General features: G+C 38.6%; 1 protein-coding gene across 2 annotated transcripts; it reads right to left on the bottom strand.

Moving 5' to 3' along the window:
* Window positions 1-3,919: 3,919 nt before the first annotated feature.
* rbm7 (RNA binding motif protein 7) lies at window positions 3,920-14,552 on the bottom strand. 2 transcript variants are annotated; one of them, XM_061972693.1, is made up of 6 exons: window positions 14,334-14,552; window positions 13,955-14,117; window positions 8,274-8,340; window positions 8,112-8,190; window positions 7,932-8,051; window positions 3,920-4,616 (listed from the first exon to the last, which is right to left on the bottom strand). In XM_061972693.1, the coding sequence occupies exons 1-6, from the start codon at window positions 14,424-14,426 to the stop codon at window positions 4,323-4,325; spliced, it is 816 nt and encodes a 271-aa protein (XP_061828677.1). In that variant the 5' UTR covers window positions 14,427-14,552; the 3' UTR covers window positions 3,920-4,322. The 2 variants fall into 2 exon arrangements, with proteins under 2 accessions (XP_061828677.1, XP_061828678.1); XM_061972694.1 differs by lacking the exon at window positions 7,932-8,051 and having other exon boundaries at window positions 14,334-14,549.
* Window positions 14,553-19,410: the final 4,858 nt, after the last annotated feature.

The raw sequence follows: 19,410 nt of genomic DNA, 5'->3' as shown, positions 1-19,410 counted from the left end.
CCATAGAGCAGGTCAGCAGCAGGAAGCATGAAGTGCTCTAAAACTTGCTGGTAGACGGCTGCGTTGACCCTGGATCTCAGGAAACAGAGTGGACCGACACCAGCAGATGACATGGCACCCCAAACCATCACTGATGGTGGAAACTTTACACTAGACTTCAGGCAACGTGGATCCTGTGCCTCTCCTGTCTTCCTCCAGACTCTGGGACCTCGATTTCCAAAGGAAATGCAAAATGTGCATGGTTGGGTGATGGTTTGGGGTGCCATGTCATCTGCTGGTGTCGGTCCACTCTGTTTCCTGAGATCCAGGGTCAACGCAGCCGTCTACCAGGAAGTTTTAGAGCACTTCATGCTTCCTGCTGCTGACCTGCTCTATGGAGATGGAGATTTCAAGTTCCAACAGGACTTGGCGCCTGCACACAGCGCAAAATCTACCCGTGCCTGGTTTACGGACCATGGTATTTCTGTTCTAAATTGGCCCGCCAACTCCCCTGGCCTTAGCCCCATAGAAAATCTGTGGGGTATTGTGAAAAGGAAGATGCAGAATGCCAGACCCAAAAACGCAGAAGAGTTGAAGGCCACTATCAGAGCAACCTGGGCTCTCATAACACCTGAGCAGTGCCAGAAAGTCATCGACTCCATGCCACGCCGCATTAACGCAGTAATTGAGGCAAAAGGAGCTCCAACCAAGTATTGAGTATTGTACATGCTCGTATTTTTCATTTTCATACTTTTCAGTTGGCCAACATTTCTAAAAATCCCTTTTTTGTATTAGCCTTAAGTAATATTCTAATTTTGTGACACACGGAATTTTGGATTTTCATTTGTTGCCACTTCAAATCATCAAAATTAAATGAAATAAACATTTGAATGCATCAGTCTGTGTGCAATGAATAAATATAATGTACAAGTTACACCTTTTGAATGCAATTACTGAAATAAATCAAGTTTTTCAAAATATTCTAATTTACTGGCTTTTACCTGTATATATACACATATATATATATATATACACATACACACACACACATACATATGTATAATACATATATATACATGTTATACATGTGTGTAAATATTATACATATGTATATAAAAAACACATATATTTATATATACACACACATAGGTATAATATATATATATACATATTATACTTATGTATATGTGTGTAAATATAATATATATATGTATATATATATATATATAAAACACATACATATACACACATACAGTATATATATATACAGTATACATACATACATGTATACATGTTATAATGTGTAAATATATAATATATATATATATAAAACACATACATATATATATATATATATATACACACACACATACATGTGTAATATATATACATACATGTTATACATGTGTGTGTGTAAATATATATATATATATATATATATATATATATATATATATATATATATATATATATATTAAATACTCGTACATTTTTTTTATTTAATCTATACTGTAATGTTTTTGGCCCATCTATAAATTAACCAAGCAAGAATCATAAATGCATGCTGTTGTTTTGACCCTATATCTCAGAGATGTTAAAAGTGATTAATATACTAATAAAATAAATACATGCTATCAATATATTTTTTGGTATTGATTCGATATGAAACATCTAAATGATCTTACCATGCTTGTTTTCATACATGTTTTATAGGTCATTTATATTTCAATGGTCTAGCAGTGTATTTTTTCCATTAAAACTGTTTTTGTCTAATCCAGGGGTCGGGAACCTTTTTGGCTGAGCGAGCCATGAAAGCCAAATATTTAAAAATGTATTTCCATGAGAGCCATTTAATATTTTTTAACACTGAATACAACTAAATGCGTGCATTTTTAAGAAAGACCAACATTTTTAGAATATAATACGTCTCTTATTCTTTTTAATAACATTGTTATTCTGAAGCTAACCAATAATAGATAAAATATTTCTTACCATTAATGCGACTTCTTGAACAGGTGCGGTAGAAAACGGATGGATGGATTACAATGCGTGAGAATGTTTTATATTTTGAACGTTATTTTTAACAATTATACATTACTTATCATGTTAAGCAATGTCAGATGATCAAAATGATTATACAATACTTATTGCAATGGCTTAGCAGTGCATTTCTCACACTACTCAGTGGCCTAGTGGCTAGTGTCCGTCCTGAGATCGGTAGGTTGGGAGTTCAAACCCCGGCCGAGTCATACCAAAGACTATAAAAATGGGACCCATTACCTCCCTGCTTGGCACTCAGCATCAAGGGTTGGAATTGGGGGTTAAATCACCAAAAATGATTCCCGGGCGCAGCCACCGCTGCTGCCCACTGCTCCCCTCACCTCCCAGGGGGTGATCAAGGGTGATGGGTCAAATGCAGAGAATAATTTCGCCATACCTAGTGTGTGTGTGACAATCATTGGTACTTTAACTTTAACTTTATATGGATCACTGTCTTCGTCCCATAAACTTAAAATTACAATTAATACATATTTAGAGTAAAATAAATGCTATTTTCGATCATAATGTATTGATTAAATAATAAACATGTAAAATTATACAGGAGAAAAAAAAATATATATTTTTAAGTGAATTTATTTTCAATGGCATAGCTGCATAGTCTACCAATTATACCACTGATTTTGTCCCATAGCTTGGTTTTCTTTTTTTGAAAAACAAAAAATGTTTTTTGAGAGGTGTGGAGGGGGAGGGGGCGAGGGACGAGGAGGAAGCTTGTACACAACTCTCGAACAATTACATTAAACAATTTTTTTTTTCATTCATATTATACTGATTGCTGAAGTGCAATTAACAAGTACTGTCTATGATCTCATTACTGTACTGCAAGTTAACAAAAGGTGTTCAGTCAGGAACAACTGTACACTGCAAAAAGTTGTACGCCTGCAACAATCTCATATCCACTGCAACTTGAGACTAAGGCTCAATTCATCAGCATCAAACTATTGAAGATTAAATGGTAAATGTATGTTTCATCAGATTTTGGTCGTGTGTGCGTGTGCAGTGGGAGTTTTGGGGCAGGGCGTGTGTTCGGGTCTTGAGGGTAGGGCTGGGGTGTGCATGGAAGTGGATCCAGCAGCTACCGAAACGAGCAGGCGGTCTTATCTGCACGGCTGCTCCAGAGCAGCAGGAGACGCCAAGCAGATCAAGCAATTAAAGGAGTAATGCCACCACATGCACACTTGTCATAATAATGATAATAATAACAATAAAGCGGGAGAGCCTTCCTCCTGACACCCTGCAAAGGATAGAACTGATTAAGCACTGGATCCGGTTTGGGTACAATTCTGAAAACACAAAAAGGAAATGTTAATATCATAAATAAACATGGTTAGTGTAAATGCAGCTTTACAGGATGGATTTGAGCTTTCCTGGAAGGGTCCAGTTTATGACCTCATAGTGTTAGACGGTACTGGGTTTGGATCATCACTTTGTCACGGAGACACCTGGGCAGGGATGCTGAGGGAATGAGAGCAACATGAGATGCGGATCAAAGTCATTCCTATTCTGGGAGGATTGTCCCGGAATAGGAAGGTGGTGCGCGGGGGGGGACTTAACTGCGGCCATGTTTGGGTAACAAGAAACACCTCCACATAATTGCAACGCGTCGACGTGAACAGAGTGGGTGACAAATCCGCGTCAAGCCTTGAAAACATCCTAAATAGAAAGGTCACATGTAGGAGCTGATCATGTGGCGGCTATTATGTTACCGTGGTAATTGGACTTCATTGAATGGATATGCGTGGCGCCACCTGTAGATTACTTCCTAACCCGCAGCACAAGCGTATTAGTTACACAGCGGGACATTTATAGGTGCACACGAGGACATGTGGCGCACGCATCCGCACAATGGTTTGCGCCGTGATGAAACAGGATGCAAATGTTAAGTCAAAAGATCTTTTATAATCATAATGGTCAGTTAAAACATTCCAAAATGGTCTTACAAAACCAAGATTTAAAAAATGAAAGATTTTTAGAGGAAAAAATTGGTGCTGGTAGATTTACTTTTTTTTTTATTTTTTTTTTTATACCTGAACATTACGTAGCTACTCTGCGCACCAATTAAATAGTTGATATAAAAGCAGACCAAAAGGCTCTTTTTTGTCTAACATTATTGTCCTTGGCCTGATTAAGTATAAATTTAAAAACACTGTAAAAGTAAAGCAAAAAAAAAAAAAGTTAAGATGCTAACCCTTCTGGGGTCATGTAGAAAACAACCTGAGTATGCTAGAAAATGTCCAAGTGATCACATAAAGAAGTCTTTTTTTCGGGATGATTTCTTTGCATCAGTACCGTCTCCAACTGCTATCTTGGTAATCACGGTTACCGCCCCTGTCGTCGTAATGCCTATTGCCGCCCTGACGATTGCCGCCCCCCCAGGCATTCTGCTGCTGGTGCTGGTAGTTGTTCCTGTGCTGCTGATGGTGGACCGAGTCGTCCGGGTAGTGCAGGAGAAAGGTCTGGGATGGGTAGGGCCAGCTGGGATTGCCGTCGTGCAGCCTGAAGTTGCCTCCGCCCCCTGCAGGCGAGTGCCTCTGCTTGGAAGAGAGGTCGTCCAGCTGCTGACACATCATGTTCATCTTGGAACGGAAAAATACATTTTGTAGAAATTAGTAATTCAAAAAGATCCTTGATTAGGGTTTTCTGCAGGTTTCAACAAGTCACATTTAACACTTTTTTAAAGAACATAGTGAACAAAGAAAAGGACTAGTTGATCCCCATACAGCCGTGCAGGTGTTTGTGGCATTTTAGCATACTTTCACTCGGACTTGTACCAAGTACCAAGACTTTTTCATCATCGTTCAGTTCACTTTCACTACAATGTTTACAAACACTGCTCCTTATGACTTTGGTCCTGACCCGACCTAATGTTATTAAAATGTTAAGACCTTTTATTGTCATATTTAAGACGTTCTATGAGATTTTGATAAACATTAAAGACATTTTAAAGGCCTTTATTTCAAATGATTGGATTTTCGACTTTTTAAGACGCCACAGATACCCTTGTTATAATATAGAATAGACTCTTTAAAGGTTAATGTGTCTTTAGAGCTTGTCTTCATCACTTGCTTGCTCCACTTTTGAGAACAATTTCAATGGGACTTTCCAGGGAAAATAAAGGTTAAAAAAACAAAACAAAAAAGGCGCTCATATGCTTGCCTTAATTGCATCTTTTAATTGCTTCAACCTAAAAGTGTCTGTGGTTCATATCATAAATGTACGTCTAGGCTGCGACTGATGTAACTGCAGCAACAATGCTACTTTGTGGTAGCATTTTTACGTCATTTGAAAGAACTACAGCAGGAGCAAGGATGTCAACACCATTCCAAAGACAGACCACAATGGAAGCTAAACCAACAAAATCCGAAGAGGATAAGAAATAAAAAAAGGTGAACACCTTTGTTTGGATTAAAAAATAGTCAGTCGTCGACCGAAAAGAAGGGCTGGTACTAACAAAACTTTATTTTTTATTTATCTATTGTCTTGTCTGTTTTGTATATAAAAAATAAGCTTTATAAATAAAAATAAAACATAAGCAAAATCAGCCTTCTTTTCGTGTATTTATTTATATATATATATATATATATATGTATATATATATATATATATATATATATATTAGGGCTGCAACTAACCATTAATTTGATAATCGATTAATCTGTCGATTATTACTTCGATTAATAATCGGATAAAAGAGACAAACTACATTTCTATCCTTTCCAGTATTTTATTGGAAAAAAAACAGCATACTGGCACCATACTTATTTTGATTATTGTTTCTCAGCTGTTTGTACATGTTGCAGTTTATAAATAAAGGTTTGTAAAAAAAATAAAAAAATAAATACAATAAAACATTTTTTAAAAATAAAATAAAATTGCCTCTGCGCATGCGCATAGCATAGATCCAACGAATCGATGACTAAATGAATGGCCAACTATTTTTATAATCGATTAGTTGTTGCAGCCCTAATATATATATATATATATATATATATATATATATATATATATAAAATTCCAAGAAAAATATATTATAATTTATATCCATCCATCCATTTCTACCACTTGTCTCTCCCGGTAGCTTTCTTAGTTACCGCTGCCTCAAAAACATTGGGGTGTATTTTGAAGCAAAATCGAACACCCGTCAGTCTCCTCACTCATCTTTGCACTGACGTATGCATTGACCTGATCACTGACTGTATGACAACCTGTGACTGTTTTCAGGTCCTTAACTGGGGTTAAGATAAAGGAGCATGTACAACCAAAATAAATTGTGTGACTAATCACATGCAATAACTTGTTATATTTGACAGCCCTAAAAATGACCTGTTACAAGATATACATTTGAGTCCATGTTGCACACTATTACTCCTAGCTAGACAAACTTTTATAGTGTGGAAAAATATAAAACAGGCTTCACCACACATCCTAAAATAAAGCATTGAGCTCTGTCAACTATGCGTCAGTCAGCTACAGAGGGGGGATAGGAGCTGTAGGTTTGATCATTGTTTTTCAGCAAATAGGCTAACCTAGCATTAAGTTGCTGTTAAAATGTGACTAATGTTAGCACTGGAGCTCACATAGTTAGGGAAATGGTATTGTTTTTTACATGTTGTCTATGATTCACATTTTTTATGTGAAACAAACACTTTTTATGCATTCTACTTTGTAATATATGGCAAGTACGGGGTCGCTAAACTAATGAGAGTCATCTATTGCGCCATTAAAAAAAGAAAATTATAAAAACATCCACAAAGTGTCAACAATACTATATGTACCTGTCGTGACCTGAATATTAACCAAGTACAGTATTAGCGATATCGTTATTATAAGCACTAACGCAGAAGAAGAGGAACTACTTTTAGCGGCGCCGTGATCACAGAGAGCCAACTAGCTTATGCAGCTATTGACATACTGAGCCGGTGAGCTGCTGCATCGCCTTTGAGTTGGTGAAAGTTAATATCAGATTATAAATATGGATGTGGCCATAAACCGATAAGTTGGTCAACTTTGACATCCAATTTACTTCCGCAGATTGCAAGAAAGAACCGAAAAGACGCTTGTTTGCGACCATTTTTTTCCAATACCTGCTTGGGGATTATGATGAATTCTTCATCCAAAGGGGAATCAATAAACATCACATTAATCGTCATCCCAGTGAAAGCAGACATTGTACAGTAAGTGATTATTTATTGTGTTCGTAGTTTGTGTCGTGTTTAGCATTTAGAAATAGTGCTACTTGGTGGATCTGCTGAGAAATCAGCTTCTAAAACCTGTAGCTCATCCTCTGTATATTCAGGCTCAAAATTATAAGGTTCTGGATCATCATCTGTCCCAAAGTAGTCGTCGATGGCACTCATTAAGTCTGTCAAGATTAGTAGTAGTTGCAGTTGTTAATGATGGGGAAGGAAACAGCGAACGTTGTGATGCGTCTGTGAAATTGATATGCCGCTATGCTTAGAATGAGCAAAATATGTAAATATTATATATTATAAATATTACTACATTACTATATACTTACAGCATGTACATACAACGGTGGAGGTTTTTAGAGCGCTTTATAGGTGCACTAGATCGAATCACATTAGCTCCATTGTTAGCTGACTCTTGCTAACATTTACGAGTTAGAATGCATTAAAAAAAATGGTGTGCTTGTGTTGTGATATAAAGCATGTATTATGTTGGACAAGCGCAGCAGAGTTACAGTGTACATGTAAACACATGGATAAAGTGCGCAACACTTCTTTGAGCCACACACCATGTCAGACACAGCTCATTGGCAATAAAGCTATAGAGACAGGGCTTACTTGAAGCACTTTTAAACTGTCAATTCCAGCATCAAGGCTAGATTTTGGCCAAGACACTTCAATTACATTAGAATTGTTTAAAAATACCATATATGGGTTATGCTGGCCTGGGAACGCCTCGGGATCCCCCGGGAGGAGCTGGACGAAGTGGCTGGGGAGAGGGAAGTCTGGGCTTCCCTGCTTAAGCTGCTGCCCCCGCAACCCGACCTCGGATAAGCGGAAGAAGATGGATGGATGGATGGATATATGGGACAAAGGGGTCGTTACCATGGCATGCTTCTGCAGATTATCAGGAGACGAAAAGGACCTTTGCATGGAGACTGGAAGGGTTAACTGGGGTGGCATCCTGGAAGAGCAAATACAGCCAAATACATTTTTACATTGGACACACAAAAGGTGGGATGTGACCCTATAAAAAGATGGTCTCACCTCACGCCGTGGGGATTTGGGGTACTTGTCGGACTTGAATTTCCCGTACCATTGCTATGATTGCTACCTGAGAAGGGACAAAAATATATAGAATTGTATTAATAACTACGATCATCCTGTACTTCATGTTCTATTGCAGATCCATACTTGTATCACTGTATTTCCTCAAATAGAGGCCACACCTGTTCTCATTGTCCACCTGAATTAACGCTGTACCACCGATTGTACACTAGGTCGCAGTAATGACGTTTATGATTCACCATGTATCACATTACTACACTCACCTGCAAAGATAAAGCAGTGTTTCTTAACCGTAGGGGGCCCTGGCCCACTGTTTTATCAGCTGTGGTCCGTAAGGGCCGCAGTGGTACTCAGTTGTAATACACTTCACCACTTGTTGCAGTAATGACAATATCCAACAAAAAAAGAAGTCGGGAGCTAAAGTCAGAGACGTTCCTTAAGCGCAAAAATTATGACTAAAGTGGGGAAGCTATACTTTCATTAGCACTTTAATTTTTATTGAAAGATTTAAGAAACGCACACACACATACACTATATTGCCAAAAGTATTTGGCCACCTGCCTTGACTCACATATGAACTGGAAGTGCCATCCCATTCCTAATTCCTAATTGGAAGGTCACATGAAGTTTGGAGCTCTGTAGCAACTGACTGTGGTGACCTCTTTGCACAATTTCACGACTGGATTTGTTGCACAGGTGGCATCCTATGACAGTTCCACGCTGGAAATCATTCTTTCACAAATGTTTATAGAAAAAGTCTCCATGCCTAAGTGCTTGATTGTATACATCTGTGGCCGGGCCAAGTGATTAGGACACCTGATTCTGATCATTTGGATGGGTGGCCAAATACTTTTGGCAATATAGTGTATATACACACATATTATTGAAAGAGTAAGCGTACGACTTCAGAGTTAATATTTGAATAGGCCCCTCTGTAGTGAAAAAGTTGGGCCCCAAGGTCAAAAAGGTTATGAACCCCGAGTTGAAGTACAAGGTGGTAAATTACGGATCAGATGAAATATCAAAATACTCTTCAGGTAAAAAAAAAAATTGAATAGTGTGTAAACACTATTGATTTTATTGCAATTCAAGTTAAAAGGCAAAACTAATATGTTTCTTAACTCATTGCATACAAAGTGAAATATGTCAAGCTTGTATTTGTTAAATTTTGATGATCAATGTGTACAGTTTTTGAAAATCCACATTTTTGGGAATTTTTTTATAGATTTTTTATAGGCTGTAAGCCGTAATCATTAAAAGTATATCAAAACAAGGCTTGAAATATCTTGAGTTGCATGTTATGAGCCCATGTAATATATTAGTTTTACCTTGCAAATCTAATTGCTGGACTAAACAAACCTTTGCACAATATTACAATTTTTTGAGTTTCTGTATGTGCACAATACATAGGCACTCACATCTGCAGCATTGACACCGAAACAGCTTAATCTTCTAGGAAGACTAGGTCACTGTGAACATTTGTTGAAGATAAAATCTGTTTTCAAAGAAGCTCAGATGACTATCAAAGACTGTTATAAGATATTTACATTGCTCCACAGTTTCAACAAGCTGGCCATCAAGTGAAACTGGTTTGTCATTTTTTGTGGAAAACAAACAAAGTCCATTGTTTTCAACGCATTCGTTGTTAACTGGCCTTCAAGAGCCTTAGTGCGGGCAAGATATCAGGCCTCACCAGTAGGGTCCAATTTATTAAGCAAGCCAACTAAGGCTTCAGTTTAAAATTGTTATTGGAAGTGCCAATTCCTTTGTAAAAATAGAGAAAAGAGCAAAGGTGAAAGGACACTACTCTTTGGACAGATGCAATTGTATGCTCTCCTGACAGATGGTTGTACCCCTTTACTTCTTAGAGGCAATCTATCTAGTTCACCACTTTGTTCATCAATATATCAACCAACACTCTATCCATAGTTTCACAAACTGTGGAGGTTATGGCAATTTGTTTATTAGCTTTAGTACAACCTTGTATTTAAGCAAAATATGAATTACATTGTGATCAGACTTTCCGAGAGGCGGTCTTTGTAAACCTATGGAATGTATCCATAGCAACAATCCAGCGTTTGGTTAAGTCGTGAGGGACTGTCAGCATCTTGCTGTATGGTAGGCACGTAATCAAGCGAATTGCAAAAGTTTTCAATCGCATAATCGAGATGCGTTTGTCCGACTTTTTAAAGGCCAAACACGATCAGATTAAGGTGTTTTGTTGTAGCATGCTTATTTTGACCCAAATTTGAGAAATCCGATTTAATGCATGGAAATTTTATTACTGAGATTACTGCTTGGTAGGGCTGCACGATTAATCGACATCAAAGTGTTAATTAGGGCTATTACGTAACCCCAAGAGACTGAGTTTTTTTTGTTTTCTCTCTCCTCTTCTGAAATTTGTTTTACACGGGTAAGTGTGCTGTGTATTTCTTGCATCTCCGGCACTTAGCTTTGTATGGACTCATTGATCGTTTACACACCGAGTTCGGAGAGGAAGTCACGTCAAAAAGAACGCGCCACAGCCAGCTTCAAAATAAAGCGGTTTTGTAACTCGGAGCTAACCACTGGAAATGTGTAGGCGAGTCATCCAGACAGACCCGTGTTTCTCCTTCTTCTACTATGTACAGATGCTTGTGGAAATCATACATGAATGCCTTAAGAGAAAGCGATTGCAGCTATTTGGGATACAACACTTCTCAGACGGCAAGAGAACTTTCCAATGTCTAGGTCAGCTGTAATTCTACTTACTAAAAAACTTTGTCCATTTGTCGAAGGAGAGGCAACGAGAACGCGGTCTCCCGTTGATGTGATAAAAAAGTAGCATGTGCTTTGTATCACCTGGCCGTCGAGTCAAGATGGAAAACGGCGAATGCTTTTGGACTGGCAAATTAGACTGTATCGGTTATTGTCCGCCATGTATGTCGCGGTTTCAACGTCTAGGTCCAGAGTATATAAAGTCACCAAAAAACGAATGGACGATGAAGGTGAAGGCAAAAAGAGTGAGGAGTGTCCTGACCAGATATCTAGATCCCTAGATTGATTGATGTAAAATGTTTTTTATCACATTGTTTACGTGTCTAATAAAGATTTGATTAATTTATGATGGCTCAGGTGTGATTCACTACAATAGGGCCCCACAGCACACTGGATTCTAGTTAATTGAAATAACACAACACTGGATATTGTTCAGATAAGGTACGTTTAAGAACTTGCACACAAAGCAACACTGGAAGTGACTATGACGACTGCTAGACTTTTGACAAGAACAAGAAAGTTTGATCATATTACACCTATACTGGCTCACCTGCACTGTCTTCCTGTGCATTTAAGATGTGACTTTAAGGTTTTACTACTTACGTATAAAATACTAAACGGTCTAGCTCCATCCTATCTTGCCGATTGTATTGTACCATATGTCCCGGCAAGAAATCTGCGTTCAAAGAACTTCGGCTTATTAGTGATTCCCAGAGCCCAAAAACAGTCTACGGGCTACAGAGCGTTTTCTATTCGGGCTCCAGTACTCTGGAATGCCCTCCCGGTAACCGTTAAAGATGCTACCTCAGTAGAAGCATTTAAGTCCTATCTTAATACTCATTTGTATACACAACTGAAGATGTGTTGTACTGGTGGCACCACATGATTATTGCCAAACTCCACCCCACCCAAGAGGACATCTCCAACCCCTTTTAAATCGGTGTGCTGAATATTTAGGGATCTTTAACAACTAATCCTATTAAGAATCCTCTCGCCTTTAAATAGACCCCTTTTTTAGACCAGTTGATCTGCTGTTTCTTTTCTTTTCTGCCCCCCCCCCCCCCCCCCTGTAGAAGGGGGGGGGCACAGGTCCGGTGGCCACGGATGAAGTGCTGGCTGTCCAGAGTCTGGACCCGGGGTGGACCGCTCGCCTGTGCATCTGTTGGGGACATCTCTGCACTGCTGACCCGTCTCCGCTCGGGATGGTCTCCTGCTGGCCCCACTTTGGACTGGACTCTCGCTATTATGTTAGATCCACTATGGACTGGACTTTCACAATATTATGCTAGACCCACCCGACGTCCATTGCATCCGGTCTCCCCTAGAGGGGGGGGGGGGGGGGGGGGGGGTCACCCACATCTGCGGTCCTCTCCAAAGTTTCTCATAGTCATTCACATTGACATCCCACTGGGTTGTGAGTTTTTCCTCGCCCTTATGTGGGCTCTGAACCGAGGATGTCGTTGTGGCTTGCGCAGCCCTTCGAGACACTTGTGATTTAGGGCTATATAAACAAACATCAATTGATTGATGATTGATAAGACGTGTGTATTTGGTCGCAATGCGCCGGCGGACGTAGGGGGTCATAAACGGTGGCATTGTTGTGTGTGGACACGGATAAGGTTAGGTGGGATTTACCCTGGATAACCTTAAACGGGGGCCTAAGGCTGCTAGTTGAACGCTAATGGATCCTGTACTGTCAGTGAGTGGAGAAGAGTTGCATACTGCCATGGTCTGCTATTGTGATGCGTTCAAGGCACAGCTGAGAGAGAAAGGCCTGCTTTTGATTGATTGATTGATACTTTTATTAGTAGGTTGCACAGTGAAGTACATATTCCGTACAATTGACCACTAAATGGTAACACCCGAATAAGTTTTTCAACTTGTTTAAGTCGGGGTCCACTTAAATTGATTCACGATACAGATATATACTATCAGATATATACTATCATCATAATACAGTCATCACACAAGATAATCACATTTAATTATTTACATTATTTACAATCCGGGGTGTGGAGGGGGCAGTTAGGTTTGGTTGTTATCATCAGTCATCAACAATTGAGAAGAGAGAGAGAGAGAGAGAGAGAGAAAGATCAGAAGGCATAAGAAAAAGTACCTGCATTTGATTGTTTACATTTGATTATTAACAATCCGGGGAGGGTTTAGTTTAGGGTTGTAGCTGCCTGGAGCTGAACTTTTATTGCGGTTTTGAAGGAGGATAGAGATGCCCTTTCTTTTATACCCGTTAGGAGCGCATTCCACATTGATGTGGCATAGAAAGAGAATGAGTTAAGACCTATGTTAGTTAGGAATCTGGGTTTAACGTGGTTCTTGGAGCTCCCCCTGGTGTTGTGGTTATGGCGGTCATTTACGTTAAGGAAGTAGTTTGACATGTACTTCGGTATCAGGGAGGTGTAGCGGGTTTCATAGACTAGGCTCAGTGCAAGTTGTTTTACTCTGTCCTCCACCCTGAGCCAGCCCACTTTGGAGAAGTGGGTAGGAGTGAGGTGGGATCTGGGGTGGAGGTCTAGAAGTAATCTGACTAGCTTGTTCTGGGATGTTTGGAGTTTAGATTTGAGGGTTTTGGAGGTGCTAGGGTACCAGGAGGTGCATGTAATCGAAAAAGGGTTGAACGAGAGTTCCCGCCAGAATCCTCATGGTGCTTTTGTTGACCAGAGAGGAGATTCTATAGAGAAATCTCGTTCGTTGGTTGACCTTTTTGATTACATTGCTCCTTAATTAGCATCCTAATAAGTCGCACCTGCCTACTGTCCTAATACGTTCACACTGTTACCGAATTCAACAAACGTGTACATGCAATTGAAAAAAACGAGGTGATGTGTTTAATGGCCCAAAAGAGCAACCTAAAGACGTCACATCTACGACACATTCTGTAGCCTTACCTGTGCGGAACTGCACATGTATGATTCTTCCGAACAACGACGAGCCGTTAAGCAGCTGTATGGCGTAGGGCACCGACACTTCGTGTTTGAACACAGCGAAACCATAAGTCTTCTGCTTGCCTTCCGCGTCTTTGGGGATCTTTGTTCTGATCAGAGGTCCTGCCTGCTGAGAGAAGCTGGTTAAAGGCTGTACGCATGTGTTATGCATGTATACCGCTCGTTAGCTTACACAAATACACATGTTGCCACTCAATGTTATGTGCATGATTGGTGAATAATTATATTGTTACGTTTGAGTGCGTTTATTTACGCTGTCCGGTGACGCTAAGAGTTAGCGCTTGCTACTGCCGTGCTATGCTAGCCAGAAAGACAACATCACCTGCAAGAACAGTTCGAATAAAATCTCCTCTGTCACCCGCGCATCCAAGTGCCTGATAAAAAGCGTTCGATCAGTTTCCTCTTCGATCCCCATTTTTATGTATTTTTTTGTCACGTCCAGCAGATTTTTTTTCCCACGGCGATGCTCGCACGAGCTTTACTCTGATTAAAAAAAAACCCTGGCTAGGCCCGTGACGTCACGGCTAGTCGTAATGCTTTCAATTCAGACGAAACAAGGGCGGGGTTTTTTGTTGCTTTACGGCAGTTGCATCCGTTTTCGACCCGGTGTTACTGCCATCTAGCGGCACAAAAGGAGATTTTCTGGAAATTTATTTTAAAATTCATTTATGTTTTATGGCAGTGTTTTTCAACCTTTTTTGAGCCAAGGCACATTTTTTGCATTGAAAAAATGCGGAGGCACACCACCAGCAGAAATCATTAAAAAACGAAACTCAGTTGACAGTAAAAAGTCGTTGTCACAATTGTTGGATATGACTTTAAACCAGTGACGTGCAGTCATGGAAAGAAAAAAAATGTAAAAAGAAAAAAATGTAAAAAGAAAAAAAAAAATTAAATTGTTATATGTATCCAGTGATTATACTATAAAGTTATTTTCCATTTAACTTCACCAGTTTTAGATTTTTTTTATTTAAAATCGCTGAATTTTCACATTTGCCGTTCAAATACTGAGAAGAGACGGTGCGGTGAACAGCAGCCAGTTGAGGCACGTCACTGCGTTGTGCCTCAACATGGATTGCGGACTCGGCTAACTGCTGGCCTGCTGTGCAGTGAAACCGTATTGCTATATGAACTATATTATACATTTCCATAGTTTAGTTAGCTGAGGTATATAATCAGAGGTGGGTAGAGTAGCCAGAAATTGTACTCAAGTAAGAGTACTGTTACTTTAGAGATTTATTACTCAAGTAAAAGTAAGGAGTAGTCACCCAAATATTTACTTGAGTAAAAGTAAAAAGTATGTTGTGAAAAAACTACTCAAGTACTGAGTAACTGATGAGTAACATACACACACATATCATATATATATATATATATATATATATATATATATATATATATATATATATATATACACACAAATATATATATGTATATATATATACACACACATATATATATATATATATATATATATATATATATATATATATATATATATATATATATATATATACACACACACACATATATATATATATATATATATATATATATATACACACACACACATATATATATATATATATATATATATATATATATATATATATATATATATATATATACACACACATTTATATATATATATATATATATATATATATATATATATATATATATATATATATATATATATATATATATATATATATACACATATAAATAAAAGCGAAATTGTAACAGCATGCCGCCACAGACGGAAACACCTCCTAGGTAACACATGAGCCAATCACCACGCCCCTACGCCAGCCTGTACCCACCCACTCTGTGCCCTATATAAACCATGGTATGTGAATGCTCCCATTAAAATCTGATGATTGAGGGAACCCCTCCTCATGAAACAGGCCTGTAGAGATGAAATAGTCTTGTGATTTTTCCCCACACATACATATATATACACATATATATATATACAGTATATAATTTATATTTATTTATTTTGCCGTTTTTGTTTACATGTCAAAGGTGTTTTAATGAATATACATGCATGTTTAACACATATAGATTCCTTTCTTTCATGAAGACAAGAATATAAGTTGGTGTATTACCTGATTCTGATGACTTGCATTGATTGTAATCAGACAGTAGTGCTGATAGCGTCCACGTTTTCAAATGGAGGAGAAAAAAAGTTCCTCCTTTCTGTCTAATACCACATGAAAGTGGTTGGTTTTTGGCATCTTATTTGTCCAGCTTCCATATTCGTTTTTATACACTTTACAAGAAATACATTGGCGGCAAACTCCGTAGCTTGCTAGCTTGTTTGCGCTGGCTTTCGGAGACTCTTGTTTTGAAAGCGCAGGCGCGATGGAGCGGCACTTTTATTGTGAAGACAGGAACTGTGCAGTCAGTCTTTAGGCTTTTGACGGGATGTACGGTTGAAATAAAAAAGGGTCTTTTTTCCTTCACACTTTTGATTGATTGATTGAAACTTTTATTAGTAGATTGCACAGTACAGTACATATTCCGTACAATTGACCACTAAATGGTAACACCCCAATAAGTTTTTCAACTTGTTTAAGTCAGGTCATGTGACCGCCTGGCTCTGTTTGATTGGTCCAACGTCACCAGTGACTGCATCTGATTGGTGGAACGGAGTAAACGTCACCAGTGACTGTATTTGTTGAAACGCAGGCACTATGACAGACCAAAACAAACAAAGCGTGCATTAACAGATCGATAAAAATTAGTAGCGAGTAGCGAGCTGAATGTAGATAAAAGTAGCAGAGTAAAAGTAGCATTTCTTCTCTATAAATATACTCAAGTAAAAGTAAAAGTATGTTGCATTAAAACTACTCTTAGAAGTACAATTTATCCCAAAAGTTACTCAAGTAGATGTAACGGAGTAAAAGTAGCGCGTTACTACCCACCTCTGTATATAATGTACAGTGTATTTTGTCAACAACTGTATGTGTGTAACGTATTTCTTGTGCTGAGCGATCATAAAACGGCTGCAAAAGACGCACTGGCTGAGGCTCGCAGTAATCCGCCTCCTGCACCCCCGCCGTAGAATGCACCCTGTGACGGGAGTGTTATATCAACTAAAGCCCACACTTCAACTTTCCACGTGCAAGATTGAATCTATTTAAAAAAGTTATTTCATAAGAAGCCAAAAAGTGCAAAAACAATAATGTTCGTGTTGGAGGAGTTGTGAATGACTGCAGGGCCACAGCATTAGGTACACCTGCAGACTGCAAGTGTACCTAATTCACAACTCCTCCAACACGAACATTATTGTTTTTGCACTTTTTGGCTTCTTATTAAATAACTTTTGTAACCTATTTTTATGGGCTTTCCTCTTTGTGATGTTAAGTTCCTGTTATGCGCTGTTATACAGTATATGCCTTGAGCTCTTATTTTGAAGGCGCTAAGAGCGGAAGTGATAACACGTTGGAGTGGAGCGGAGGTTTTTGAAAGAAGGTAAATAAAGTGGTCCTCGTGTAAACTGGAGCCTCCGTGTTTGTTATTTTGTAGTTTCATACAGTATAGGCGACATTTATAAACCCTTTGTTACACTTTTTTAAATAGATTCAATCTTGCACGTGGAAAGTTTAAGTGAGGGCTTTAGTTGATATAACACTCCCGTCAGGGGGTGCATTAATCCAGCACAACAGCGGCACATGGACTTCATTTATAAGTAAAGGTATGACCATAATATTGTTTTTTTTATTAAATGTGCTTTTTTGTGTGCTACAGTTTGTATGTGTAAAGTTAAAGTTAAGTTAAAGTACCAATGATTGTCACACACACATTAGGTGTAATGAAATTTGTCCTCTGCATTTGACCCATCCCCTTCACCCCCTGGGAGGTGAGGGGAGCAGTGAGCAGCAGCGGCGCCGCGCCCGGCAATCATTTTTGGTGATTTAACCCCCAATTCCAACCCTTGAGGCTGAGTGCCAAGCAGGGAAGAATGCTGGTATGAACTTTTAAACATAACCCGTTAACTGCTTCCAATCAAATGGTGAATACGATACTCTTTAGGGTTCATATGTTTGTAAATCTGACTGTGATGAAGTCAGTACCTCACCAGCCATCAACCTCACCGCACGTCACTGCTTTAAACCATAACCAAGCATGCATCAATATGGCTCTTGTCTCAAAGTACGGTAGGTGTACTGTCACAACCTGTCACATCACGCCATGACTTATTTTGAGTTTTTTGCTGTTTTCCTGTGTGTAGTGTTTTTGTTATTGTCTTACGCTCCTATTTTGGTGGCTTTTCCGGTTTTGTTGTTTTTTCCTGCAGCAGTTTCATGTCTTCCTTAAGTATTAAATACATGCAATCAAAAGTCAGCTTACAATGGAGCCCATGAGAGGCGCTCTACTCTGCCTATAAAGCCTTTAATAAACATCCAAACACCTCCATGAAGGTTTTATATACATGATGTAACTATATATATAATGTAGTAACATGCACATTAATAATAACATTTAATATGTACACATTTCTATCATTTTAAGCATACGCAGCGCATTCATTTCGAAATCACAACGTTCACTTTTTTTTTTTTCAACTGATTATTACTCACTGCAGACTTTATGAGAGCCAACAAACATATTAATACATCACTTACTGTACAATGTCTGATGTCATTAGAATGCTGACTACTAGGATGTTCATATATTCCCATTTAGATGAAGAATGATTTATAATCCTGGCCAAAAAATATTTTTGTGTCGTTGTCGCCATTTCTAGGCCTAAATTGGCTGTTAAATTGTACCAACTTGTCGGAATATTTTGTCGCCATTTTACTATCCAGGTGAGAGGCATGATATATGATCTAGAACAGTCCGGAGGCACACCACCAGCAGAAATCATTAAAAAACTAAACTCAGTTGACAGTAAAAAGTCGTCGCAATTGTTGGATATGACTTTAAACCATAATCAAGCATGCACCAATATAGCTCTTGTCTCAAAGTAGGTGTATTGTCACGACCTGTCACATCACGCCGTGACTTTGAGTTTTTTGGTGTTTTCCTGTGTGTCGTGTTTTAGTTCTTGTCTTGCGCTCCTATTTTGGTGTCTTTTTCTAATTTTTTGGTATTTTCCTGTAGCAGTTTCATGTCTTCCTTTGAGCGATATTTCCCGCATCTACTTTGTTTTAGCAATCAAGAATATTTCAGTTGTTTTTGTCCTACTTTGTGGGGACATTGTTGATTGTCATGTCATGTTCGGATGTACATTGTGGACGCCATCTTTGCTCCACAGTAAGTCGTTGCAGTTGTCCAGCATTTTGTTGTTGTTTACTTTGTAGCCAGTTCAGTTTTTAGTTTCATTCTGCATAGCCTTCCCTAAGCTTCAATGCCTTTTCTTAGGGGTACTCACCTTTTGTTTATTT

This window comes from Nerophis lumbriciformis, linkage group LG17 (genome assembly GCF_033978685.3).
Source record: "Nerophis lumbriciformis linkage group LG17, RoL_Nlum_v2.1, whole genome shotgun sequence".
Classification (NCBI taxonomy): Eukaryota; Metazoa; Chordata; class Actinopteri; order Syngnathiformes; family Syngnathidae; genus Nerophis; species Nerophis lumbriciformis.
Note: the sequence above shows the minus strand (reverse complement) of the source record. Positions and strands in the feature narration are given on the sequence as shown.